The following is an 18,782-nucleotide window of genomic DNA, read 5'->3' on the forward strand; positions in this document are numbered from 1 at the left end:
TCTATCTATCTATCTATCTATCTATCTATCTATCTATCTATCTATCTCTCTATCTATCTATCTATCTATCTATCCAGCTATCTCTATTCTAGAATGTTCCAGAGCCTCTTAAGTGAGATTCTTCATTACTCAAGAGTTCAGTTTATATATCCATACAGAAAAAAGTAGGAAAAATGTCCTTTGTCTAAACTATTATTTTCAGGTTGATGGACAACTTCTAAAATTGAACCACTAGTATAATACATATTTTTGAGAAATAAGGCAAATGGATAATCATCACCAGTCAGATTTGAATGGAAGGAAGAAAGTGAATGGCATTGTCTTTGGGAAATTGGGCAGCACTTTTAATTATCCCAAGTTTTTGCCTAAAACAAGGGAACTTTTAAACAATCTTCCACTGGTGTAAAATGGCATGATTGGATCCATCATGGCCAAAAAAAAGTAAAGTTTCAGGTCATCCAAAGGGTGAGATAGAATAACATAATGGGGATGAGTAGGCTTCAACATATTGCGAATGAAGTACTATACAGGAGAGGCAGTGTAGAGGATGTCATGGGAGAGGCCCATGACCAGAAGAAGAGGTAGAAAGGTAATTAATGGACAGTAGATAGATTGCTGGACCCAGTTGGACTCAGGGATACTTGAGTTAGAATTCTGCTTCATATACTTACTATGTGAACCTAGGCAAGTTCCATTATCTCTTTCAAATCCAGTTTCCTCATCTGTAAAATAGAGATAATAATATCACCTACATCACAAAATTGTTGTTGTGAGAAACAAATATGCTATATAAAATGTTGTTATTATTATATGTTCCCCAATAAAATGAGTGTGCCCGTGTTGGAGAATTATAGAATCAAACAAGATGAGAAGGCATTTACAAATTGTGAATTTAATAGCAAAGTAAAATAGATGTTCACACTCGTTGTGGATTAAAAAAAAGATTATAGGAAGTAGTGTAACAAAAAGAGAATACGTGAAAAAAGGAAAAAAATCCCACTTGTAGGTGAGTAATGAAAATATTCATTGTAAACCATTGCAGTTAGAGTGAATGGCATTTGTACATTTCATCTGACATTCAACTCTGACTTTTTCTGGCTAAAAGCAATTTTTTTACATCAGCCCTATACTCCCACTCAAGAGACAAGGAAAGGGAGCTGTCATTCAATCATGGAGGTATAACATCATTCAATGAGGACAGTCTCTATCCTTTATTATCCACTGACTGAAATTTGCCTAATGTTAATGTTCACTTTTTTCTGGCCTCTTAAGCTAGGGTTTGGGATAAGAAGAGCATAAAGAGCAAAGAAAGGGGGGAAAAAAGAATGATGTCTGTAGCTTTTCTAAGGATTTTTCTTTTCTTCATTTTAACCTTAGAAAGCTAGGTGTCATAGAATCACTGGACTAGGTATCAAGAGACCTGAATTCTAGATCTCTTTTTATCAGTAGTGAGCTAGCTCAGGAAAAGTTATCTGGCCTCTCTTTACTTCAATTTCTTCATCTGTAGAATTAGGAGATTGGATTGGGCACTTTCCAAAGTCTCTTCTGCCTTGAAAGTTTTTGATATCTGAATTTAACATATTTATGTCATCAGGATGTGTTTACTTCACTGCAAACACTTTCTCAGGTATCTTCCTTTGGAAATACAGGGTAGCACTGCACATAGTTTTCTCCAAAGGCCATAAAAGGTAACAATGTAAAGTAAAGCTTCAATTTGCTCCACTATGACCTTTTTTTTTTTAATCAATACCTGGGCTTTTCAATTTGCCTCTTAATGATGCAAAGTTGGTTTTCTGTCCTTGGAACACTTCCTTTTCAAATAACGATAAGTGATAAATTTAAAATGGAGTGAAATTTCTGTTTGGAGTTTTTAAACCACAAGAATTTTATTTTCTCTCTATTAAAAATTCCTCAAAGGTAGAAATGATATATGAAAACAAAAGGAAATTAGATGGATGTTAAGCATATTGAAAATAGAAACAGAGAAAGTGGTTTCCCCTTTCTCTTGCCAAAGGAAACAAATGCAGCTGAAAAAAGCCCAGTGCAGTGAGATCAGTTACCCAGAATACCCACTAGAGTGAAACTACAGGTCCATTATGTGAGGTCTGGATTAGTGGCTAGAATGAAAAACTCAGGGACACTCTATAGACTTTGAAAGAAATGAAAAATTGAAATATCCATGCTCAATCACAATCTAAAGACAAACCAAGACAGGCTATTTGTGTGGGTCTCCTACAATACACAGTAGCACCAAGAATAAGAGAAGTTCATGGGACTTAAAGTCTCTACCTTATCCTACCATGTAGAGAAAAAGAACTGATCTAAATCTCATTTTATTTAAAATTGTTCTTGGCTCACTAGCAATACAGGCTCACAAATCTGACCTCAGGGGAAAGAATTCTCATTCAGGTAACAGGCATAAAAAATAGAATTATAGAACATTAGAGCACAGATGGACTCAGAAAATATTCCAATTGCATCATCAAGGTCTCCAAATTTATCACTTCTTGGTGAGTTTTCTTATTCTCAACTCAACAAGCACATATTAAGTAACTATTATGGTCAAGGTATTCTTTAGGACTCTTCCTCATCAGACTGTGAGTTCCTTTAGAGCAGAGACTCTGTGTGTGTGTGTGGTGTGTCCAGAACTAAGCATAATTTCTGGTACATGGTAGGTGCTTAATAAGTGCTTTAAAATATATTTTTATGTATAAAGAATAGAGAATATTTTTACCTGCTTGTCATTGGCTAAGAACATGAAGTTGAAACACACCACAGTCCCTGCACTCATGGAGTTTATTGTCTACTATAGGAATGATACATATAGGGGTCAGCTAGATGACACAGTGGATAGAGCACTGGCCCTGGAGTCAGGAGGACCTGAGTTCAAATCCAGCCACAGACACATAACACTCACTAGCTGTGTGACTCTGGGCAAGTCACTTAACCCCAATTGTCTCACCATTAATTAATTATTTTTTTTTAAAAAAAGGAATGCTACATAAACACAAATAAATGTAATACAAGTTAAGAATGATTGAATACAGAAAAGAGGCTTGAACAATTTAAAGAATTTGGTATCATATCTTGGCTGTGGGATCAGAAAAGACAACAAGAAGGTCGACCTTGATTTAGATTTTGAAGAAAGAGGAAGATGACAATAAACACAAAGAAGGATAAGAGAGAGGTACATTTTAGACATGAACAAATGTGGAGGGGAAAAAAACAAAGCAGCAGGAGATCAAGGAACAGCAAACTTGAATTGAACAGGAATACTGAATGTGTGAAGGAAAAAAAAGATTAGTATATTTACCAGCTGAGAAACCTTGAAAATGTCACTTAATCTTTCCGAGCCTTTCTTTTTTCCTTTGTAAAACACACATAAAATTACTGACTGGAGAGTGGGAGACTGATTAAAGAGATGGTGAGGAAGTAGAATGAACAAGACTTGGTAATCAGTTGGCTAGGTGGCTGAAAGTGGAAAAGAATCAAATAGACTTGATGTTATGGACCTGAGTAACCAGGAAGATTTTTTCAAAAGAAATAAGGATGTTTTTAGGAGAGAAAGAACTAAGATCATAAGCTTAGATCTTGAATATTCCATAGAGGTCATCTAATCCAAACCATAAATTTTACAGATGAAGAAAAGAAGGTCTAGAAAAGTTAAGTGATATAAGAAAACATCAGAGTAAGCAATCAGAGCCAGGATCTGAACTCAAGTTGTTTAACTCTAAATCCAGAGACTTATACCCTGTATCACTATTTTCCATTTATAAGGAAAGACAAAGAGTTCTGTTTGGAAGATATTGATCTGGGAATGCTTTGCTACAACCAGAGTTCAATTAAAGAGACCAAAATTGGAAAATTAGTCTTAAGATTCATCAGCATTGATATAATACCTGAAGACATAAGAGCTAATGAGACTTCCAATTAAATAGATAGGAGAATGTCCAGGAAGGAAATCTTGGAACTCACACTACCAGAACTCACATTGTGATGACAGGAAGTGAATGATAATACAGCAAAGGAGAATAAGAAGTCAAACAAGAAAAAAAAAATAAGAATGAATGAGTGAAAAAAAATGAAAGGATAAATGAATAAATAAATGAATGAAAATGCACTTGTTAAGCAATTACTATATGCCAAACATGAATAGTAATACAAAAAGAGATTCCCTGCCCTAGTAGATCTTACATTCTTTTAAAAAAAATTAATATATTTTACTTTTACGTCACCTACATGTCCCACCAGGCAGCTAGGAGGCACAGTGGATAGAGTGCCAGGCCTGGAGTCAGGAAGACTCATATTCTTGAGTTCAAATCTGACCTCAGACACTTACTAGCTGTGACCCTGGACAAGTCACTTAACCCTTTTTGTCTCAGTTTCCTCATTTGTAAAATAAGCCAAGTAAATCCAAAATGGGACCACAAAGAGTCAGATGACTGAAAACAACTCAACAACAAAAATAGCATATCCCACCACATCTTTCTACCAATTCCATCCCAAAGAACCTTTGTAACAAACAAAAAAATGCAGCAAAGTGTTGAAAAAACTTGACATTATGTTCAGTGTTATATATACATTGTCTCCCCACCCCCAACAAAGTAATGTGGACAGTGTCTTTTTATACATAGTCTTTGGGATCAAGCTATATCATTATCATTTTATAGCATTCATTTTTGATAATTTTGTTGTAATGGTGGTTGTTCTTTCCATTTATCCTACAATGGTTATTGCATATATGATTTTCCTGGTTCTGCTTATTTCACTTCAATCATTTCATATGTCTTTCTCTGTATTTGTGCATCTCTGTATTTATCATGCATCATAAGGACCAAGCACTAGTTCTATCTGACTTGCAGCTAATATCTTTCATATATATTGCCTCCCTTATTAGAAAGTGAACTCTGTCAGAGCAGGGACTGTCTTACTCTTTGTATACATGGTGCTTTGCACAGTTAGTACTTAATAAATGTGTCATTCATTCATTTCTCTACTGCAATTTGTTTTGTCATTCCCCTTAGCAATGAGCACCTACTTTGTATCCAGTTCTTTTCAACCACAAAGTAAGTGCAGCTATACATATTTTTGAGTACATAGGATCTATCTGATTTATTCTTGACTTCCTTCAGGAATATACCAAGCAGGGGCATCTCTGGGTATAGATGCTATCATCACTTCTTTTACACAATTCCAAAATTCATTATTATTATTCATTATTATAAATTCATTATTATAAATTCATTATTATTCATTTTATTAGAAATATTATTAGCTCTTCTGGCTTAAAGTATTATCTCTATGTTGATTCTGAAGTATGAGTTTCCAATTTTGGTCTCTCTACTGAACTCTAGTGGAGAATTCTCAACTAATTTCTCAATAGATTTTCTTGGATGTATCATAAATAAAAAGTCCCCATATAAAGCAGAATATTTATGCAAACATTTTTTGTTATAGCAAAGAATCGGAAACAAAGTAGATGCCCATGGTTCAAATGAAGATTTATGAAAAGACTTTACCAATCCATCCTTTTGCAGAAGTGAGAGGTCAAAAGTATGAAAATATTGCAATATTTTCAGACCTTTTCAATATATTGATCACTTATGCCAAATTTTCCTCTTAAATTTTTTTATTATTATTAGAAGATGTCTCCCAGTACAATGAGTGTGCTCACACTCGAGAATTATAGGATCAAACAAGATGAGAAAGGATTGTCAAATGTGAATTTAAGAACAAAGTAACTCAGGCATTTACACTTCTTGTGGATAAAAAAAAATCAGGAATTAGTTGTAGTGAATTAATTATAAGAGAGAAAAAAATTCCATTTTTCAGGTAAATAATGAAAATATTTTTAAGCCCTTGCAATTAGAGGAATTGACACTTCTATATTTCGTATGACATTCAAATCAGCTTTTTTATGCCCAAAGATACATACATACACATATATATATGTATATATATATATATATATATAATCTTTGGCTCAACTCTATATACCCATTCAAGAGGTAGGAAAAGGAAGTTATCATACATTTCTGGAGGGATGGAGTCATCAATGAAGACAGTCTTTATTGTCCACTAACTGAAATTTACCCAATGTCCATGTTCACTCTTTCTGACTTCTAAAGGTAGGGTTTGGGATAAGAGTAGTACGGGGAGGAGAAGAAGATAAAAGAATAATGTCTGCTGCTCTTTTAATGTTAAGGGTTTCTCTTTTCCTCATTTTAACCTTAGAGAGCTGGGCGTCATAGAATCACTGGACTGGGCATCAAGAGACATGAATTCTAGATCTCTCTTCATCAATAATAAACTAGCTTAGAGAAAGTATTTGGTCTCTCTTTATTTCAATTTCCTCATCTGTAGACACTTTCCAAAGTCTTTTCTGCCTTGAAAGTTTTTGATATCTGAACTTAACATATCTATGTTATCAAGATATGTTTATTTCATTGCAATCATTACATGCATCTACTTATCTTCTCTCTGGAGACCACACTTTTTCAGGAATCTTCTTCTATGAATAAGGGGCAATATTACACATGGTTTTCTCCAAAGGCCATAAAAGACAATAATGGAAGGTAAAGGATTAAATTGTTTGAATCTGCACTTGAACTTTTCACTTGCTCCTTGATGAAACAAAGTTAGCTTTCTGTCCTGGGAACAATTTCTGTCCCTTAAGATTTTTCAAATGAAGAAAAATGATAGATATATAAGGAAGTAAACTTTTTATTTGGAGTTTTTAAACCATCAGAATTTTATTTTCTCTCCATCAAAAATTCCTTGACAGTAAAAATGGCATAAGGAAACAAAAGGAAACTGCATTCATGTTAAGTGTATTGAAAATAGAAGCAGATAAAGTGTTCTCCTCTCTTTGGCCAAGTGAAGGATACTCTGTGGAAAGAAGCCCAGTGAAGTGAGCACAGCAACTCAGGGTGCCCACTGGAGCCAAATATAAGGCCATGATGTAAAGCCTGGATTGTAGGCAAGCAAAAGAGCTGTATCAAAGGGCTGGAATGGGTAGCCAAGGGAAATACTATAGACTGGGAAGGAAAAGGAAAATTAACCCATGCATGTTCAATCACAATCTAAGGACAAGCCAAGATAGGTTTTTTTGTGTGGGTACCCTACAACACCCTACTGGATGTAGCACCAGTATCACCCTGAGTATCTCATATATCAGCAAGTCTTTGAAAGAAATGCCTGGGACTGAAAGTTTCTGCTTTATTACGTCTTTTGTAGAGAGTAAGAACTGAGCCCAATCTCATTTTATTAAAAGTTGTTCTTGGTTCACTGGAGATTCATTCTCACCAATCCAACTCCAGGGGAAATTTGGTTCTCATTCAGGAAACAAGCAGAAATCAAAGAATCATAGAACAGTAGAGCAAAGAGGGATTTTAGAAATCATTCCAGTTGAACCACTGAGTTTTCCAAACTTATGATCTATTTTTGTGTCTTCTTAGGTGCAATTCAACAAATACGTATAATTGTCTGTTTGCAAGGTATTCTCCAGGATTCTCTCTCATTAGACCATGAATTCTTTGAGAGTAAAGACTATGTGTTTTGTGTCCATAGTGTTTAACATATTTCCTGGCACATGATAGACAATTAATAAATACTTGTTGACTAACTATTAAATAACTGAGAAAATGAAAATGAAAATCACCATTTTCTACATACTGAAGAGGTTTATTATCTGCTACAGAAATAATACATATATACAAATAAATGTAAAGCAAAGTAAGAATGATTCAGTGCTTAGGAGAGGTCTGAAAGATTTAAAGATCATTAATTATTTCTTGGCAATGGGATCAGGAAAGGCAACATGGAGGAGATGGTCTATGAACTAGAATTGGAAAAGGAAGATGCCAATAGACAGAAATAGATAGCAGAGGTTGATGGGAGTACATTTTAGGTACACACAAGTGCATGAAGGGAGGAGAAAGCAGCATGAGATCAGGGAATAGAAAGTACTTTAACTGAGCTGGAATCTAGAATGTGTGAAAGGAAAAGAGTATATTTACTCCCTGTGAAAACTTGAGAAAGTCATTTAATCTTTGTAGGCCTTGGTTTTTCCTTTGTAAAATCCAGATATAAATACTTATTAACGATTACAAATCTAGTTAGAAAGAAGTTGTGGAAATACAATTGACAAGACTTGGCAACTGTTTGGATTCAGAGTCTGAGGGTCTGGGGAAGAATTAAGTATTACTTGATGTAATGAACCTCAGTAACTAGAAGGATTTTTCAAAAGAAATAAAGAAATTTTTAGGAGAGGAAGGATTAGGATCATAGGTTTAGATCTTGACAATTCCTTCAACATCATCTAGTCCAAATCACAGATTTTACAGATGAAGAAAAGAAAGCCAAGGGAGGTTAAGTGACTTATCTAAAGTATTCCAGAGAGTAAGCACCCAGAGCCATGATCTGAACCCAAGTTGTTGAACCAAATCCAGAGATTTATTCCCTGTATCACAGACTCTCATTTAAGAGAAAAGACAAACAGTTGTATTTACTGATTAGGGGATATTTATGACACATCCAAGGAAATCTATCTAGCAATTAGTTGAGAATTCTTCACTAGAGTTCAGTAGAGAGACCAAGATTGATAAATCATGCTTCAGAATCAACATGAGATAATACTTTAAGCCACAAGAGCTAATGAAATTTCCAATGAAATGAATAAAGAGACAGAAGACAGCATCCAGGAAAGAGCCCTGGGGAACATCCCTACCATGGAGAGAGGAAAGAATGATAATCCAGTGGAGAAGACTTAGAAGTCAAATAAGAAAAGCATGAGAATGAATGAAAGAATTGAATAAAAGGATAAACAAATGAATGAATGAAAAGGCATTTATTAAACAAATACTTTATGCCAAACACTGAGCTAAGTGCCAGGTTTACTATTACAAGAGGAAAGAGAGTTCTTGCCCCAATAAAGCTTACATTCTTTTTAAAAATTATTTCTATCTTTTATATCACCTGGATTCCCTACTGTATCTCTCTACCAATCCCCTCACAGAGAGTCAGCCTTTCTAATAAAGAAGAGAAAAAGTCAGCAGAATTAACCAATGTATTGAAAAAGGCTGACATTTTTTGCAGTATTCAATACACATGGTTCCCCACCTCTACAAAGAATCGGAGAAGGCATCTTTATAGACTGCCTGTGTGCAGGATTGTGACTACTGCTCCCACTGTATCCACACTTGTTGCATCATCACTTTCCTGTCACCGCAGGACTTTGAGATAGGCAAAAATGGTAAAATGGTATGGGTTATGTCTTTTGTGCATCAACTGTATTTATGTGAGCCAGAGTTGCATGAAGTCATCAGCCTCAATCTGTCCTCCAGAGTCATCACAATCCAGTGGCAATCAAAACAACTGGTGATGACTAAAGATGCAGGAGATGACCTTGGCATCTTCAGTGTCTAACCAAGCTGTAAGCACTCTGCAGCACCTGCTTTAGCTGCCTTCATGGCTGTTGGAACAAATTGTTCTCATCCGCCTATTCCACTAGGGGAAGTCTTCATGCTTGGGGTAGACACCCCCCTAACTCACCGATGGGGTTACCCTCAACCTGGGTTAGCCCATCTGCCAAATGGGGTATAGTCACTGTGTATTCTACATGGCTCCTTGGGGTCACAAGTGAGAGTTAGGTGGAACTGGTAGACACCAAAGGTAGAAAGCAACCCTGAAAAGGGATTGGCAGCCTTCACACCCAACATTCTATTCTTCCCTGAACACACCCTACACTCCATGCATCTCACATGCAGATTTAGGAGGTAGGAAGGTGTTATATTCATGGTGGGATAGCATTATCAAACAAAGATCATCTTTTTTCTCTTTGGCTTGCTGACTCAAACTTGCTCAATATCCATTCTTTTCTTTCCTTTTCAGCTAAAGATTGTTTTAAGAGGCACATATGAAGCACAGAAAGAAAAAAAATGAATGTCTTTTCCTCTTTTAACATTAAGGGTTTTGCTTTTCCTCATTTTGACCTTAGAGTTGATGGTGTAATACAATCAAGGGACCAGTGGCAAAAGTCCTGAATTCTACTTTTGGCCTTACCAAAAATGAGCTAGCCTGGCCTCTCTTTGCTTCAATTTCCTGATTTGTAAAATGAGAGGAATATATTGAGCAATTTCCAAAGTCCCTTTTGTTTTAAAATTTTTGATATCTTAGCTTGACACATTTATTTTGTCAGGATATGTTTGTTGAATTGCAGTCATTACATGGGCATTACATTACAGGGCATTTACGTGGCACAGTGGATAGATTGCTGGGTCTAGAGATAGGAAGACATCTTCATGAGTTCAAATCCTGTCTCAGACACTTACTAACTGTGTGATCCTGGGCAAGCCACTTAACCCTGTTTGCCTTAGTTTCCACATCTATAAAAATGAGCTGAAGAAGGAAATGGCAAACCACTCCAGCATCTTTTCCAAGAAAACCCCAAATGAGGTCACAAAGAGTCTAACACAACTGAAAAACAACTGAACAAATAATTTCATGTATTGACTTACTGTCTCTGTAGTGTCCTTATTTGCTCTGGAGCCTTCCAGTGTAAATGGGGGGAGTCTGGCACATGGTTTTCAAAGCCAATGATGGAAAATAAATCTTTGATTTGTTTTCATATGATTACATTTTTGGAATCAGCATCTCTGTTTTTCAAACTTGGCCTACTATCCTAGAAACAATTTCTGTCCCTTCTTGATACTTTTCAAATGAATAAAAGTGATGATTTTTTAAAAAGAGTGAAATTTGTCTGGAATTTTTAAGACAGTAGAATTTTACTTTCTTCTCATCAAAAATTCCTTGAAGGTAAAAATGATATAAGAAAACAAAAGGAAACTGCATTCATGTTAAGTGTATTGAAAATAGAAGTAAAGAAAGCAGTTTCCCCTCTCTCACCAGGGAAGGAAATTCAGTTAAGGGAAACCCAGTTCAGTGAGCTCAGCAACTTAAGAGTGCCAAATGAAACCAAAAAAACAGGGTTATCATGTAAAACTTGAAGCCAAGGCAAACAAAAGAGCTGTATCTAGGAGCTAAAATGATAACCCAGGGGAACTCTGGAGCTTGAGAAGAATGAAAAATTAACACATCCATGCACAATTACCATCTAAGTACATACCAATGTAGGCTATTTGTGCAGACACACCAAGTTACCAATAGCACCCTAGAAGTTCCACATGTTATCAAGTCTCTAAAGAAAATATGTGAGATTGAAAGTTCCTACTTTAATATGTCTCACAAAGAGAGTAGCAACTGAATCTGATCTCATTTTAATAAAAGTTGTTCCTGGTTCACTCAAGATGTAGTTTTACAAATCCAACATCAGGGAAACTTGGTTCTCATTCAAGTAACAGGCCAAGGGGAGGGACTTTAGAAATCATTCCACTTGAACCATTGAATTCTCCAAACTTATGGCTTCTTGTGGTGTCTTTGTACGCTCAATTCAACAAACACACATAAATGTCTATTATGTGCAGGGCACTTTCTAGGACATTCTTCCATTAAATTGTGAGTTTCCTAACAACAGAGACTATGCCTTCTGTCTTTCTTTTTATCCCAAGCTCAAACCACAGCCCTCCCTCACTCAAATCCAAGTCACTTACCTGTCATCTTCCTGATGTCTTGGTATTTTTCGAGAACAAAGGACAAAGCACACACACACAACCTTATCCCAAGCATTTGGCACAAGACCTGACACAGAGTAGGTGATCAATAAATGTTTGTTGGCTGTTGGTTGACTGAGATCAACATAAATAGGAAAAACACCACAGTTCCTGCACTCATGGGGTTTGTTGTCTAGTATAGAAATGACACATATGCACAAATAAGCGTAATGCTATTTAACAATGATTTGGTGCATAAAAGAGGCCTGAAAACTTTAAGGATCATATGTCATCTCTTGGTAGTGAGATCAGACAAGGAAACATGAAATAAACTGTCCTTGAACTCGACCTTGAAGAAAGAATAAGATGACAATAGATAGAAATTAGGGACTGGAGCATGCATTTTAGACATGCACAAATGCATGGAGGAAGGAGAAAGCAGCATGATATCAGGGAAGAACAAGTACTTGAATTGGAATATAAGATGAGTGAAGGGAAAAAACTATTTACTGGTTGTGGAACTCACTTAATCTATCTAAACCTTTGTTTTTCTCTTGTAAAATCAAGGTGTAAATATTTGCACGACCTAAATTTCCGAGAGTTTGTAGGAAGATGCTTCTTAAGATAATTAATAGAATACTGGTCTGAAGACAGGAAGAGATGCATTTGAAGCCTACCTTAGACATTTAATTGCAGTGTGACCTTGGACAAGTAGGTCATTTGACTTCTCTGAACCTTTACTTCCTTATCTGTGAAATTCCATCCTTTACAGGAAGATTTCCCCAACCCCTCTTAATTCTAATGTCTTTTCTCTCTTAATTATTTCCTATTTATCCTTGCTTTGAATATATTTGTTTGCATGGTGGCTCCCTCCATTATATTGTAAGTTCTTGGAGCACAGAGACTGTCTTTTGCCTCTTTTTGTATCCCTGGTATTTAGTGGAGTGTCTGGCATGTAGTATGTGCTTAATGCTTTTTGACTGATTGAAATGGAGATAGTACCATCTACATCACAGGGATGTATTAAGAATCAGATGAGATATGAAATACTTTATAAACATCAAAGGACTATATAAATTTGAGCTGCCATTACTATTACATAAATGGGAGTTATTATTATTAAGCAATCCATCAATATGTATGGTGTCTACTAAGATCTAGGTACTGTGTGCTTTGAGATTACAAAGACATAAAGGATGCTATTCCTGCCCAAAGGAATTTACAAATTATGGGAGAACAAAACACATTTTGCATGTAATAATGGCAGTTATATAGTGCTTAAAAAGTTTGCAGAGCACTTTATATATTTTAACACATTTGTTCCTCACAACTCTATGAAATAGATGGTGTTATTATCCTCATTTTACAGTTGAGAAAAGTGAGACACAGAGAGGTTAAGTGACTTGTCCAGAATCACACAGCTTCTTAGAGATAGAAGGAAGGATGAAGAGCATTCCAGGTATTCAGGACAACATAAAGGCACAGAGACAAAGTATGGAATGCCGTGTCTGAAGAACCAAGAAGTCAGGTTGCCTCTCACAGTGCAGGGAAAAATTTATTAAAAAAAAAAAAGCTGGAAAGGAAGGTTGGAACCAGGTTGTAAAGGGCAGTTTGTGTTTTGTCTTAGACCCAATGGGAAATTAGTAGAATCATTATTCAATTCAATTCAGCAAACATTTACTTAAGAACCTCCCAGTTGCAAGGCCTGGGCTAGGCTCTGTGGAAACAGCAACATAGTGATATAACAAGTAAAAATAGCAATGGCAACAATTCATATTCCACAGAATGATTGAAAATGTACATAAATAGAAATGGTACAAAGAAAATTGAGGTAAGAGACAACTCTAAGAACTGGTGGGAGGAGAGGGGGTTGAAGGAAGGCTTCATGAAGGAAGGAACATCTGAATTGAGCCTAGAGGGAAGTAAAGACTCTCAGAGACAGAAAAGAGGAAGGAGGACATTCTAGGCATGAGGAGCAAGTGTCCAAATTACAGAACTAATAGATGGAAGGTTGGATTCAGGGAATGGCTATTAATCAGATTTGGCTGAAAGAATTAGTAATATAATTGGATTCAAGCATGGATTTGAAGCTGGAAAGGTAAATGAGAGTCAAATTGTGGGGGATCTTAACTACCCAGGGAAGATATTTATATTTTATTCTATAAGCAAGGGAAGCTACTGAAAGTTGGTGGGAGGGTGTGACATGGTCTGACCTATACTTTAGGAAAGTTGTTTTAGCAGTGTATGTGTGGAAAATGGATGGGAGAGGGGAGAGACTTGAAGCAAGAGGATAATTTGGACTTCCTTAAGGAATATGTCTAGTAATGGCATCTCTGCTGTAAGTATTTTAGTTCATCTAATTATACAATCCCAGATTGATTTCCAGAATAGTTGGACAAATTTATAGCTCCACAAACAATGCATGAGTGTGCTTGTATTTCTGTACTCCTTCCAACATTGACTTCCTAACTCTGTGTGTGTGTGTGTGTGTGTGTGTGTGTATACATACATTGTGAAATTATGAAATTGAGGCAGGTATGCTTGGTTCTTTGGGTACTTACCAGGAAAGACCATGATAGGCAGCAGGGAATGGGGTGGCAATTACACTTTATTAAACACAACAGGTACAGAGAGAAGTGGTGAAAGGAATACAGAGGTAAATAATGGGACAGAGGAATAGGATAGTAGAGAGAGGCAGGTAGCATGGGAAAGAGGATGGGGATGAGGAAAGGCAGAGAATTTCACTCACATAAGAATTAGATTTTGGAACACTAGATAGCATGGACCCAATAGAGATGGAAGAGTGTGACAATAGTTTGAGGTCTCATTTTTACATATGTTTTGGGTAAACAGACCAACTCTTTTTTGTACCACCATAGAGTTAGTTCATTAACATATCCAAATCATCTCAAAGTTATTGGTAAAAGTTCAAAGTTACATCTCAAAATTATCAGTACCTTTTTTATATTCTGCTTGTCTGGAATTGTGGAGGTCTGGAATTTGTTTTGAATTTACATATCATAGGACCAGAAGGCCCTGACAACAGTCCCTGGATGGTTTCTGCTTATTCATCACATAGTATCAGGATGTGAATTTTGGTTAATATATGATACAATTTATAAATTATGCTCCTTTGATCCTTGGGACAGTTTGTACATAACTTCCAGGTTTCCCTTTGTTGCTATTGCCCCTTTATACTTGCTACTTATAAGCTTACTATACTAACTAGAAAGAGGGGAAGTGGTCGGGGGACCAGAACAAGACACAATTTTAATACTACATCTCTCTCTCTCTCTCTCTCTCTATATATATATATATGTATGTATGTATGTATAAATAAATACATGTATGTATTATATATATATATATGTATATATGTGTATATATAGCTAGAGTACATAGGCATATATAGATATGCCTTTTAATTCTCAATAAATATTATTTACCATATACAAATCTATCTATGCCACCTAGTTTTATGTTTTAGCAAAATGAATATTGCTTTATTAAAGGTTTTTTCTACAGTTACTAATCTCTTGCTTTTGTTTTTATATAATTAAGGTAATTTTATATATATACATATATATATATATATAAAATTAGCCTAATTTTTCTAATGATGGAGTATCCTTGTATGCCAGGTTTTAATACAACTTGATAACAATGAATGATTTTTGGATAAATTACTACAGTCTTTTTGACAAGATTTTATTTAAAATATGTGATGATATTTTAGTTATACCAATCTATAGTTTTCCTTCTTTGAATTATCTTTCCCTAATACAAGCATTAGAAATATATTTGCCTGAAAAAAAGACCTTTTCTTTCTCAATTTTTGAGAATTAGCACAGTATATATATTCTTCTAATTCATTGAAAGAGTTATCCTTTAACTCTATCAAGACTGGGGTTTTCTTTGATAGTTTAATTACATCCATTTGTACTTTTTTTGTATTGAGATTTCATCATTTAAAAACTTCATTTGGTGAAAAATGTTGTTTCCTTAGTCACTCTGTCATTCTCTCATTTTATTGGATTGTTTAGTCCATTTAAAGTTATACGACTTAGGTTTGTGTCTTCCTCCATTTGTGCCTTAGCATTGTCTTTAAAAACAATATTCTTTTTAATATTTAAAAAATATTTTTCCTTTTACATCAATTCTTTTTCTCTATGCTTAGTTTTACTTAAACTACTTTGGTGCAACCCTAATCCTACAGATTATCTTCCAGTTTCTACCCCTAGCTCTTGCTATTTATCAGCTCTTTGACTAGTTTGTTTTTTTTTAATTATTGATTTTATTTTTTATTTGTTTTTGTTTATTTATTTATTTACTTATTTGTGCCCTTCTTTCCATCTTGTTCCTTGCTCACAGTTACATGATGATTTTAATATCTCTCCCTCCAATTTTTTAATTTGCATATTTTCTTTGTTTTTCTTTTTTATATCTTCTTGAGAAGTTTTTCCCCATTTTTTCTCTTCATTAATTTTCTTCATTTCCATTTTGAAATTGTAGTAATGCATTCATGTTCTCTATGCTTATTTATTCCTTCCCTAATGTCTTTGTATATTTCATAGGGTTGAAGTTACTGATGTACTATATTTGAGTGACCTCTTCTGAAGATTTCTGTTTTATTTGCCTTCACACATGTTGTCTCACCATCCTCTTTTTTCTGTTGTACTTAACTCTCTGTAAAGAGAATTATCATTTTGTGAGAGAATGAACATGGAGAGAAGCAGTGTCATATGGTGGAAATCATCCTTTGTCCAGATCATGGGTCCCTTTATGCCACATGTCCTCTCCATGATTTTACACCTTCTAATTGGCTATATGATAATATATAAATGTTCCTACACACACACACACACACACACACACACACTCACACACACACACACACACACAAATATATCCCTTCTCCTCCTCAACCAGGCTGTTGTCCAGGGAGGTAAAGCATTCTCTTAGGAAAGTAGTCTACTATTGCACCAACATACCCAGAAGAAACCTATCATGAGGTCACCATTTTCCATTGCAAGGATAATTTCGTTCTCAACGGGAATACTCTTCAATTACTGCATCAGTCAGGAATTCAAATATGGTCCACAGGCACAGGACCCCATTAAGTTTGAACATTGCTACCAGGAGCATAGAGGGTGACAGTGTACTTGATTAAGTACTTGAAGGATTTGCTTTCTGTGGTGTTCTTCAAAGGATTTAACCTTGTCACTGTACTCCCTTTTTTCATTTTGTGAATTCAGCTATAATTGCTCTACATTTACTATATAATTCCTCTTTTAAAGAATTCATTGCATCTGGGCAAAGGTTCTGGTCCACCCTCCTGTTGGTCCTCTGACCCTAATTTAGGATTTAATATTCTAATAGGTGAACAGAATACATCTGGTAAAGTGGTGGCCAGAGAAGGGTATTTTGATTTGGAAAGTTACAGGGATGGCAAGGAGAATACATTGCCACACCCTCTCCAAGAGCAAGGACAGAGTTGATTTTATTATGGATGCAGATTTGGAAAAATGGAAGGGGAAAAGGTTATATACATGGCTGATGAGAAGATGGAAGAGCAGTGAGGTTAAATACTACTGGATATAGTCCTGATGGAGTGGATGACGTGTGGCAACCACAAATAAGTATTGCTAAGTCCCATTGAGAATTCTGGAGATGAAAGGATTAAGTTCTCCAGGAAATAATTTCTGGTCTGAGTAGCAAAAGAACTAGTGAGTAGGTGGTCAGGGAACCAAGTGAAAAGAAGGGTGTCATTGAGAACAACAGTTGATAAATACCTAAATTCAGATATTGGGTGATAATAGGGAACCGAGAGAGGTAAGAATCACTTCAAGGGTAAATTTGACAGCATTTAACACCTGATTATATATTAAGTACAAGAGCATAAGAAGAAAAATCAATAAATAAATCAACATAGCTCAACCCCAAAGAACTTTATCTGTAAACTCTCTTTAAGAATAAATTTGGTTTCAGTTTTAATATATTACAAAGGAATTTTAATGACATCTTCTAAGACCAATTTGGAAAGTAAGTAAAAGAAAGTAGAAAGTGAAGGGACTTCCCTTGCTAAAAAATGAAAATTACACTCAGCACTATTTAAGAAAGAGTTGCCTGGAGGCCAGATAACCTGAGAAGCTGAGACAAAGGCTCATTGGTCTCCCAGCTCAGCCAGCCTCAAACTATCTTTGACATCACCATGACTTTCTGGAGCTTGTTGCCAGTTGCCCTGGTGCTGCTCTGCTCCAGCACCCTCTGCTCCTTGGGATGTGACCTGTCTCAGGGCCTCCAGGAAGACTTCTCACTTCTGAACCAAATGAGCACATTTTCCCTGGTGCCGTGCCTGAAGGACAGGACCAACTTCAACTTCCCAAAGGAAGCCATGGAAGGCAACCAGCTCCAGAGGGAAGATGCCAAAGTCATTGTTCATGAGATGCTCCAGCAGATCTTCACCCTCTTCAGCCAGAATGCTGCACCTGCCACTTGGAATCAGACCCAGCTCATGCAACTGCTCATTGGACTGGATCAGCAGCTGGAACAGCTGGAGAGGTGTCTTGCACAGGATGTGAAGTGGGAAGAGCCTTCCCTGGGAAGTGAAAACTCCAAGCTGGCCCTGAAGAACTACTTCCAAGGAATAAACCAGTACCTGGAAGGCAAAGAGTACAGTCACTGTGCCTGGGAGGTCACCCGAGTGGAAATCAGGAGATGCTTTCTGTTCATTGGCAAACTTTCAAAAAAATTCAAGGACTAAGGAAGAAGACATAGACTCTCAGTTCCTCAAATAATTGGCTGCTTCCTTAAAAATAAGCATTCAATCTTAGAAATGTTTTTCGCCACAACTATTGAAAAAAAATCTATATTTGCTGAATTATTTGAAAAACAATATAAGCTACCTTTAATGTGTAGAAGGGAGTTTGAATACAAAGAAGCTTCACCCGAGCTCAGCGGCTGAATATTTTATAATTTACTTTTCATTTATTTTTATTTGTTTATTTATTTATTTATTGCTATTATTTATTCTAATAATATTGTTAATATTTATTGTTCAGATGGGGAATAGGATTGTTTTTGTAATATTTTATACTGACCCTACTGTTCATCACTATATTTCCCCTATAAAATGCATTCTTTTAAAGAACTCTATTTTTAATAAAAACTATT

General features: G+C 35.7%; 1 protein-coding gene across 1 annotated transcript; it reads left to right on the top strand.

The window, feature by feature from the left end:
* The first annotated feature begins 17,676 nt into the window (after positions 1–17,676).
* Positions 17,677–18,372, top strand: LOC114026019 (interferon alpha-2-like). Its single transcript, XM_027839598.1, has one exon. It carries the CDS (start codon positions 17,821–17,823, stop codon positions 18,370–18,372), a length of 552 nt encoding a protein of 183 aa, XP_027695399.1. The 5' UTR covers positions 17,677–17,820.
* Positions 18,373–18,782: the final 410 nt, after the last annotated feature.

The sequence above is a fragment of the Vombatus ursinus genome, unplaced genomic scaffold (genome assembly GCF_900497805.2).
Source record: "Vombatus ursinus unplaced genomic scaffold, bare-nosed wombat genome assembly UNPS02014832.1, whole genome shotgun sequence".
Classification (NCBI taxonomy): Eukaryota; Metazoa; Chordata; class Mammalia; order Diprotodontia; family Vombatidae; genus Vombatus; species Vombatus ursinus.